Genomic DNA, 10,930 nt, shown 5'->3' on the forward strand with positions numbered 1-10,930 from the left:
TAATTAAAATAATACTCACTACAACCTCATACTTTCAATACAATCATTACTTCACACTACTATTTACTTAAAATAATACCCATTACAACCCAGAGATTCTATCTTCCTTAATATGTGTGAAAAACAAAACCCAAAGTGGAAGATAAAAAAGAACGAAGGGAGTACTTTAGTACTTTTGCGAATTATAGCTTCAATCTTTAATTTTTGTCAATTACAATCACCAAAGTATCAAAGTTTACAGTTTAAGGTCAAAATACAGAATTCCGACATTTTGGTGGTCGAAATTTAGGTTAAGTGGTCGATTTCTTTGTTTTTGGCGTTAACCGATACACTGTGACACTTTGATAGCCGTAATTTGCAAAAAATAAAATTGAGACAATATTTCGCAAAATGTTAAACTTTAAAGATCTAATTTGCAAATTACTTAAAAATAAAATATACTTTCGTCCATCCCTTTAACTTTACAATATTTATACAGCTCGTCTTGCATAAGACCGTCTCACCATAAGACTTGTCCATATATTAACTCATTTTTTAATTGATTACTTTTGCGATTAAGACAGAAAATTGTACATTGAACCAACCTAATAAAAATAATCTTACCGTGAAACTATCTTATTTAAAAATTAGTAATATTTATATTATTACTTTATTTAATTTTATACGCATAATTTATTTTATTAAATGTATTTCCGCAATTATGCAGTTGGATATTGTTGCAAAAGGCTAGGGAGTAGGGACTAAGGGAGTAGAGATAGAAGTAGAATATAGAAGGATATCTATACATCGCCTCTCAACCTTGGTCTCTTTTCAATTGAAGATAAACCCTCGGTGGAAAACCTAGAAAGTAGAAATTGCTAACAAGCTCTAATTCTCTATTTTGTCTTTGATAATTTTGATTCGTTCTCTTAAAATCATACCAAATTCGAAGTTTTGTTCCTTTTCGTCGCCATTCCAATATGTAAGTCCCGCTCTCTACTTCTATGTAGTTTTTCTAGGGTTTCGTATCGTCATCTTAGGGTTGGTTGCAACTTGTGTTTTTTGATTTTATTTTGTGTTTTCACTTTTCTAGTTGCTGGATTTCACTTCTTGATTGTACATCTAATTTTTATTTTCTGGGTGTTTTGATTTTCAGTTTTCCCGATTTACAATTTTATTTTCTTCTGCTGTGAATTTTTAGTGTTGTCTATATTTTATTTTGATTTTGTATTTTAATTTTGTTTTTTATGTTTCTGTTTTGATGTATACAGAGGTAATAATGACAGAAACAGAGCATAATATTGCTGAGAACAATGAGGACCAGACATTTATGCAGGCATCTGAGCAACATTTTAATCTTATTGGTGATGAGTTTGACCAGCAAAATCTTGTTGGAAGTGTGCCTGAAGAGTACCAGTGTACTGAGAATGAGGCAGACAACCAAAACATGACGATACATGACCAGGATTTTTCTGTTAATGAGATTGAAAACAATTATGGAGTTCTACCTGAGCAAACTTTTGCTGAAAATGAGAATGAGCATTCTTTAGATGGAGATGAGGCTAATAATGGATTGGATGGGGAACAACTGAAACAAGAGTCATCTGATAATGAAACAAATGAATTGGGTAATGATTCAGAGAATACACATTTTGAGAAAAAGGATGAACATGAAAACAATTTAGCTGCTGTTAGTGATGAAAAGAAATGGCCTGGGTGGCCCGGAGAGAGTGTTTTTAGGATGTTGGTACCTTCTCAAAAGGTTGGTAATATTATTGGGCGCAAAGGTGAGTATATCAAGAAAATTGTTGAGGAGACTAGGGCCCGTATCAAGGTTATGGAAGGCCCACCCGGATCACAAGTGAGAGCTGTAAGTTTTTTTGATTTTTTTTTCTATTAGCACTTTGGTTACTCATGTGCATTTGGCCTTGATTCTTATTGTTAGAGGTTTTATTGCCCGATCTTCTACTGTTTAAGGTGTGTGTCTTATCTGTTCATTGAATCAAAAATTGAAGTTGGGATCAAGAAGATTCAAGAAGGCATAGTGAGCAATTGATGTTGATCACTGGATTTAAGATTCTTATTATACAACCCACTGGGTAGTTCTTTGATGATTGTAGTAGGCGCTAACAAGCGTCTTAAATTGTGATAATATATTGTCGACCTATTGAAGATAATACCTGTCATTAACATCTGCTTGGGGCAGAGGATTTACGAACGGAAATGAGATTTAATTCAAGATTGTTGTATTATGTCTAACTAATATGTTACTTTTCTTCATTCACACAATAAAAAATCTTATAAATACCTAGCACAAATTGAACTATCTAAGATTTTGAAGCTAATAATGATTTGAAGGGTATTATTAACATTTGTTGGATTCAATTTCTTGAAGAATCATTCAGACATGAAATTTACCTTCTAAAATCTTCAGTTCATGTGTAAAATTACCAAAAAAACTTGAAAATGGATCTCTTGTAGACCCAAAACATGTACAGTATATGAGAGTCAAATGGAATCACAATAATTAACAAACTAAGCACAAAATGCGGAAAGGAAAGTTGGTATTCTGCAATAACAAAAATGAGTATGTGCAGGTTTTGTTGGCAATGTTTAAGGGTACGTATCCATCATCAATGCCACCCCAAATATGAAGCATCAAGGATTCAGATTGCAGAGATCAACTTATTACCAGTGCCCAAATCTTTTTGTTTGGTTAAAAAGAGTTGTATTTTGTATGTATACCCTGACCAAGAAGCTCTGCACTGTTTTCTGGAAATCAATGGCTGGTGTCATGAAAATCATTGTTCATCTCTATTGAAGAGCATCCTCTATCATGCTTGTGATCATTAGCCAAGGCAGAGGTGCTTTTTGAGCTTCTTTCACCCATTGTTAGCCAAGTTGAATAAATAAAAAATAAGTATTAACTTGAAGAAGAATTTGAACCAAAAATCAACTAGGGTAAACTTTTGATTACAGATGTCTTGAAAATTTTGAATCTAAATTAGTTATTCTCAAAAGGTACAAGCGTAAATTTAGGCTAGTATAGTTCTGTAGTCTTTTGATCAGTAAAAGTACACATCAACTCGATCACCCAACTCCTTAAATATGTAACATTAGGGTGAGCACAATGCTCACACGGTCACACCCTTCTATAGTTTTATAGATGTGTAATAATATAATATAATGAAGATTCATGAGGGTATATCTCAATATTAAATGATTTTGATCTATAATCTTGGAACAAAGCTTCTATACTATATGTAATGCTTAAAGAGCTACAGTGCTTACAAAATTTCCTATTCATCAGCACATGAAATTGATAGACTTATGAGCTTAGTAGCAAAAACCCTGCTTTGTCTTTCTTTTTTTTTTCTTTGGGGGGGGGGGGGGGGGGGGGGGGGGGGGGGTGTTCGAAGTGAACGTTGTTATATGCTCAGATTGTTTTGAAAAAATCAGTGATAGAATTGTTGCTTAAAAATTATCTGTGCAGCTTAGTTTTGAGATTAACTACAAAAAGGTTTCAAAGAGTGATTAATGAGAAGTATATGTTTACTCAAAGTTCTAGTATTCATTCCCTAGAAAATGTAGTGAACATAACAATGATTTGCTCTTTTAGTATGCAACAACTTGTGTATTATGCTAGAAACACCTTTAACCTTGGGGCTGATCGATGATTGAATGTTCGAAAGGATTATAGTATATCTTTGGCGTACATAAATGAAAGAATGGAAAAGGCTGTGAGTTTGGTGAAGGGACTGGTATCTATGTCTTACAAAGGTTTAAATTATATCATATGGATGAATTTGAGTTTAAGATGAAAGGAGTTTTGTTGTAAAAATTTTAGGTTTAGCGCTAAGGTATTTGGTAGTAATTCCAGTGTATTTATATGCTGTGCAGGTTTCATGTCTTATTTTTAACTAATGTTTATTGTATTGTTTGTAAATGTAATTTGGTTACGATTAACTCCTAATCTAAAATAATTAAACAAGAAGTTTCTAACTCTGTCTATGGGTTAGGCTTGTGCGTGTGTCCAACTTGCTTGCCTACTCCCATGTTGGCTAGACTCCTTTTCTCTCTAATTTTCCTTGCGCCTGCACTCTCTGCCCAGAACGTGGGCTGGACGCTGGGTTGCAGACCGTCGTAGAGTTTCTGGTTGGTGCTGGTTTCTCTGTGAGGGGAGGGTATGGCTAGGGTAAGAACAATGAGAATCTTACCCAGGTTCCTGTTGGGAAAAGAGGTGCATGTTCTAACTGAGACTAGACTTGATTCTCCAACCTTTTAATCAAGCATAAAACCATGGAGTTTAATGTAGAATTGCAAGTCGATAGCATGGTGAATACAAGCATTCAAGGAGTTACAAGCATCAATGTAAGAGAAGTAAAAGGGAGAGTTCAAAGTCTCTTGAAGGATTCATGGACGGTTGTAAATTATTATGAATTATAATTGATTTTCTGAAAGTTAGCTTTTGAAATTGATTTTCTTAATTATAAATCAATATATAGTACCTATCGACCAAGGTATAATCTTTTTTACCAACAATCTCTCGGATTGATTCGTTTTGATTCATGTAATTACTGTGATGCATATGTTGGGATTAAGACTTCTGCCTTTTTTCGTTGTCCAGTTTCCTTGTCATTTTTGTCTCTCTGCCCTTTTTGTGCGTTTTTTCCTGTAGATTCCCAAGAATCTGTAAAAGCTTCTAGTTAAAATGATGTCTAATTTTGCTATGTGAATATGGTAAAGCCTTGATTATGTAGAACAGTGGTGGAGATTATCTTACTTTTGACATGGAGAGTGACTTTCTTTGTGGAATTTGGCATTAGACCTAACAATGTCAATATGGAGTCTCTTTATGTTTCCCTAATGCTATTGCTCTTCTTTTTAATATTTTACATTTTTCATTGGAAAAGTTACTTATGAATGTAGTTTTGAGTTTGAAATATTTATGTCAAGATGATATGTCTATGTCCTTTTGTAATGCTTACTTGTTTCTGCTTTTAGGTAATGGTCTCAGCTAAGGAGGAACCAGGTAATTCTCTTCCACCAGCAATGGATGGACTTTTGAGGGTTCACAGGCGTATTGTGGATGGACTGGATGGTGATTCTTCTAAGGGTCAGGACCCACCTGCAGGAGGCACGGTTTCAACAAGGTTGCTAGTGCCTGGTGCCCAGGCTGGCAATTTGATTGGAAAGCAGGGAGCTATTGTTAAATCAATTCAGGAATCTACGAATTGTATTGTTAGGGTTCTTAAACAAGGTAATATCATATATCTGTTTCAACTGCTAGAATTCAGTTCTTTCATGTAATGGTAAAGCTATGGTAGTTCTCACCGAGTATTACTGCAGAGGAACTTCCTGTTTTTGCTCTTCAAGATGATCGAGTGGTTGAAGTAGCTGGGGAAGCTGTTGATGTTCACAAAGCTATTGAACAGATTGGTTCACTTTTGAGGAAGTTTTTAGTTGATCGAAGTGTAATACCCGTTATCGAAAAGCTGGTAATTATGCATTTCGATTGCCCACGTTGCATTATTTTTATTACATGTGTCTTAACACTTTTAACTTGTACGGGCCAATGTTCAGATGCAAGCACCAAATACACCCATGGAACATTTACCGCCTCAGCCTTGGGGTCCTCATCATGGTTATCCGCCCAGTGGGGCTGGTGGATATGGGGGCTATAACATGCAATACATGCCACCACCACGTCAAACTGACAATTATTATCCAGCTGCAGAGATTGTATCCCCACCTGACAGGCAGCCTCAACAAGGAGTATCAGCTTATGGAAGAAAACCTCCAATAGGTGTCCATGCTTCGTCTAATGCTCAATCAACACCATCTTTTAATACACAGGTCTGTTTACATGCCTCCCTCTGTTTTTTGTTGATCAAGACTGGTTGTATTTTTTTCTTGTGTCATTACAGTATGCACTGATTTTCGAAATACTGTGTAGTTACTAAGGATTATGCTCAATGACTATACTTTATTGGAGAATTTCACCAATCATATAGTTGGCCTTTATTAAATTTGTGGTATTCTTTCACTGAATAAAAGGACGTGAGTGTCACTGATGTTCTTAAGTTTCATTTCTCTTATGTGGTCACTCTTAATTTCATTATTATTGGAACAAATTTAATTTAGAACTTTTGTCCACGAGAAATGATCATTGTAGTCATTTCGTTCAAATACAATGGCTAAGATTTTTCATGTGTTTGCAATTTGTATATAGGCGGCCCTTTTCTGCATCTTCTTCAAACATCAGTGCTTAGTTTTTTGAAAGCGTGCCAAATGTCTTGTGTTGATGCACCTTAGGTTTTAAGGATGCTTTTTGAAGCATGTGCCTCAATTCTACTGAGGCATCAGAGAGACTTGTGAGTAGAGAGGACTCAGATCTCCAAGCTTAGATATGGTCCTATGTTCTCTCCGTTCATTCTTTGCTATGCAGTGCACATAAATCTAGTAGGGTAGCAGACTCTGATTCTTGCCGCTTCCCCCCATTTTTGTTTGGAGTTAAAGTAGTTGCTGTCCAATTTCTTCTAGGAACTGTAGGTAGCCTCATCTAAATGGTATCATATACTTGGGGAAAGTTGAAAGTTCTGTAAACTGGTTCTGGGATTTTCATACTGATGGTTTATTAAAGCTTGAAATTATTGTTCTGTTTTTTTGAGCTAGGGTTAGGGAGGAATTGAAATAGGTTAAATATTTTTATAATGCTATAGATGATGTGTGTAGAGTCTTGGAATGAGGTACAATAATTATGAGTCGCACTTTCGTTTAAGAGTTTATATACTCTTCCATTCATATGAAAGACACCTAGAAAGAAAACAAACCCTATGATGTTTTTGGCATATACAAAAGGATGGTTTAGGCTAAACAATTATTTATATGCTCTGGTATTTCTCCCGATTATAATTACTTGCTATATTTTGAATCTAAACGCCTTTGATCTCTTATGGTTTAACATATTATTTTTCCGAATATACAACACGTAGTAGTTAATTGGACCTTAATACAAGTTTTAAACCTATAGACTTCTGTGATTTTCACTTGTATTTTTAAATTAAAAAATTGATAATTAACATATATTTCTTTCTAGAATTTGAATAGATTTTTGTTCTTCGTCTAGAACCACTGCAAGCAAAAAAAGACTCAAACCGACTAATATTGATATATTTTCATAGGATACCTTTTTTGCCATCGCCACCATAGTACTTGGTACTTTTCAATAGACTATATGCAAAAAAATTTCATTCCCTTTAGTTCATTTATTGGCACATCAGAGTGATTGGTTCTGATAGATTGTCTGTGCATAAAATCAAGTCAGTTTTGGAAATGGTTGTGCATCTCTTTAGACGGGGTTCTATCACTTTCTTTCATAACTACATGGTGTCTCATGAGCGTAATTTCTTCGTAATTAGAACAATGTTGCACATTTGTTTTTTAAATAGCTCCGGTATTGTTTATCCTCAATTTTCTTTATTTGTTCTCCATATCTTGTTCAAGAGACCTGTAAACAAATTTAATCTCATCTGCTTTAAACTTTTTCAAGCCTTCAAAGAATTTTCGATTGATTTTGTCGAAGATTTTTTCAGCTCTTTATTCGGCTCATGAATTCCGTCATGTTTTCCATGGGTTCCATGAAGATGTCTCTTGTGGCCCCCATTGACATTTAGCGAATAACTCATCAAAGTACTACCATTTATCTTTGATATCTTCATGTTGGACAAGATTTTTGTTGTTCCTCTGGACTTCACCCCAACAAAGATCCTTATCCTTTGTATGTTCTGGTCTCCTTTCATCCTAAAAAATTCTCCTGCGTCTAACTTGTTTTATAACAGCATATGTTTAAGTTTTCTTTAAGCAATGATTTTTTGTTTTTTTTTCCTCCTTTTATTTTGCTATGTTCTCCTCATTCCTACATGATCCTAAAGTTAAGTAACATTCTTTCTTTTTTCTTTGTTGCACACAAGCATAAAGGACTAGGAGTTTGTGTTGGGTGACTAGAGATTCACCTAGTACGACTTTATGAATTAGCTATCATTTGTGCCAGTGCATAAAGCGTCTTCTCAAAGAGTTTGGGGAACTTCCACAGAGGTTTAATGTTGATCTAAGAGTTAGAAAAGATTAACCTTAGAAACTCAAGAGCAATCTTACTAAACTTGCAAAAGCCATTACTTTAAATGCTGAAGTTATTTTTTGATCATCTACTAGTTTATATACTTTGTTATGGGATAATCGGTGGTCATATATTAGCTTAGGTTTAAAGAACACTGTTTAATGGTCAACCTCTTATGTAGTATTTATTTTTCATTATGCCCTTTCTTCGATATTATAAATACTACTATGTACAACTTGTTAATAATTTTTATTTGCAGCTCACACAGCACATGCAGGTCCCTTTGATATATGCAGATTATGTAATTGGGACTAATGGTGCCACTATCAGCTACATCCGGCGGTCCAGTGGGGCAACTGTTACTGTACAGGAGACAAGAGGTGTTCCAGGAGAAATGACAGTTGAGATAAATGGAACTGCAGTACAAGTTCAAGGCGCTCAGCAACTTATACAGGTAATCAATTAATGACTGGTTTGAGCGTGCAGTGCACTCTCTTTCTGTTTTAGGAATTTTATTTTGTCTGGGACACTAGCAAATAAATCCTTGACATTTCTGCCTTAGAATAATGATCTCTTCATAATTAATGTCGCGCCACAATTGTGCTTCTATCCTGAGAGTTAAAAAGCTTGCCTCGTTTGGTGTCTTATGTGCCTCGATCTCAGGTAGCCAAAAGTGCCTCCACAGGTGAAGCAAAGCCACTACAAGAGGCATATGCCTCGATGTGTTATATTTCCTTTGTGCCTTCTCATTAGGCGGGGTAATTAACTCAAGTTTGTTAATTAAAAAAAACCCAAACTCACTTGAATGAAGGTCGAGAAACCTTTGCTTCCAGAAAAAAAAGCTAGTGAAAAAGAAGAAAATAACTTTGGGTGTTCTTTTGTATTCTCATAATAATATTTATGTGCTGAAGTACTATTTACCTCAATGATAATGCATATTTTCAAGCTTGTTGCTATTGTATTATGAATGTCATGTTTCATGTATTATACTGCATATGTTTTAAATTGACTTATAACCTTTTTAGCAACAAATGTGCCTTGCCTGTGTCTTCGGCTTGCACCTTGGGTTCTAAGGATCTCTTGTACCTTGGTGTGCCTCACGCTTTCTAAATCTAACCTTCTATTAGATAATCGTAAAAAAAAAGGAAGGCCTAATTGTGACCGGACTAGACCGGATGCATTGCGTCCGATCCATTAGTGCAGAATAGTACATTTCTTGGAAAGTGATTTTCAAACTTCTAAAATTTTTGGGCAAATAGATTTTGTACCTGTTTGGCTGTGTACTTGACAAATCACGCATCCCGGCTGGAACTCTTTAGGCCAACCTGTTGGCCTGCTCATGCACCCATATGGCCTCTAGAAGCAATGATGACCTCTAGAATAAATGAGGGGAAGTATTTGCTTTGTGCTCAAACAAAATGATGGTAAACAAGTTTTTTGGAAAATAATTTCTCTATGTGCAGTTGCTCATGCACCAATATTGCCTTAGATTGTATTTTTTGTAAGCGCTTAAGTCTGCTTGCTTTGCAGAATTTCATGGCAGATGCAGCAAAGGCAGCCACAGCCACTGCCACAGCCGCAGCCCCAGCCACAGCCACAGCCACAGCCACAGCAACCACTGCTCCAACTCAACCAGTTGAGGCCACTGCTCAGGTTTACAACCAAGGTTATAGTTCATATGCGGCTCCTGCATCATTTTATGGATCGGCTCCTGCTAGTGCTGGATATGCAACCCAACCTGGAGCTTATGGGTCAGCTTATGGTGGAAATTATGGATATTAGATTTGGCCAGTGATCTTTGTTCTTTTTAGAATTTCATTGTCACCGAATATGACTAATGAGACTAGGAAGTTTGTATTACTATGTTGGATTTTTGTTATAAATACAAAATGTTTTTAAGATCATGTCTTTAGACTGCTTGACATTGGCTGTACTGACTTGTAATCTAGATAATTACTCCATTAGTATTCAAGGCAGTCTTTATGTTACAGTGTTCGATGATTGAAAATATTTGTTGTGGCCTTTAAACTGCATTTTTCTATAAGATTGCTCACAATATGGCAGGCCTGTGTTATTTTCCCCTTTCGTTTCGAGCCTGTTATGGCCTTGTGGGGAACCTTTAGTTTGTGAAAGCTAGTTCCACCCTATGCCCTCATTATACTTGTTGCGGGCAATTAGTTTCTTGTGATGTTTTCAATTTCTAAAGCTTTTGTCTGTCGGACCAAGTGGTCAGTCTTGGCGTACATTTTCGGAATTTACTTCAGGAACAATGTGCAGCTGCTAGATGCAGCTGTCTGCTGGATTATCCAAGCAGCGCTACAGGACTTGTTAGTTAAATTTGATCACGTTAACTTTGTTGTACTTTTGTCTTTTTGAATTTACTATACGACATTAAAAAAACTCATCTTGGGCTATGAGTACTTCTTGATACACATCTTGAAATAGTATGATGGTGGACCTTATGATGTATTTTTTTTCCAGTTATAATGCACCTAAATATTTCTATTGGTACTTTGACATATGCTGCTATTATTTAATGAAAGCCATGCACAAATCCTAGTTGCATCCTCCTCTAATACCCGAATTTAGCTCATCAAATCATTTGCTTAAATACCTTATGATGACTACAATTAGCTTGTAAAAAGGGATTCTATCCATATACATAGTTTCTATATAATTAGCCAAGTGGTCTAGGAGTTGTATATTTCTTTGGTTGATTGCATAAGGCAAAACTAGCACCAAATAATGAACAAACAAATAATTAATTCAGTTTTATGGGTTTAAGGCTAACACATCAATAAGATAGGTATTCATAAAGGTAAGCATAAACTT

At 35.5% G+C, this 10,930-nt stretch overlaps 1 protein-coding gene across 1 annotated transcript; it reads left to right on the forward strand.

Annotated features, from left to right (window-relative positions):
• Nucleotides 1-714: 714 nt before the first annotated feature.
• Nucleotides 715-10,126, forward strand: LOC130817561 (flowering locus K homology domain-like). Its single transcript, XM_057683328.1, has 7 exons — nt 715-961; nt 1,251-1,849; nt 4,984-5,239; nt 5,329-5,477; nt 5,563-5,835; nt 8,358-8,552; nt 9,629-10,126. The coding sequence occupies exons 2-7, from the start codon at nt 1,259-1,261 to the stop codon at nt 9,878-9,880; spliced, it is 1,716 nt and encodes a 571-aa protein (XP_057539311.1). The 5' UTR covers nt 715-961; nt 1,251-1,258; the 3' UTR covers nt 9,881-10,126.
• Nucleotides 10,127-10,930: the final 804 nt, after the last annotated feature.

Source organism: Amaranthus tricolor, chromosome 7, assembly GCF_026212465.1.
Source record: "Amaranthus tricolor cultivar Red isolate AtriRed21 chromosome 7, ASM2621246v1, whole genome shotgun sequence".
NCBI classification, from domain to species: Eukaryota; Viridiplantae; Streptophyta; class Magnoliopsida; order Caryophyllales; family Amaranthaceae; genus Amaranthus; species Amaranthus tricolor.

Bases quoted from the DNA above. Each gene is read 5' to 3' on its own strand.
- LOC130817561 (XM_057683328.1), top strand. From the start codon at position 1,259: ATGACAGAAACAGAGCATAATATTGCTGAGAACAATGAGGACCAGACA. The intron at 1,850-4,983 runs GTAAGTTTTTTT...TTCTGCTTTTAG, and splicing joins CCGGATCACAAGTGAGAGCT to GTAATGGTCTCAGCTAAGGA. The intron at 8,553-9,628 runs GTAATCAATTAA...CTTGCTTTGCAG, and splicing joins GCGCTCAGCAACTTATACAG to AATTTCATGGCAGATGCAGC.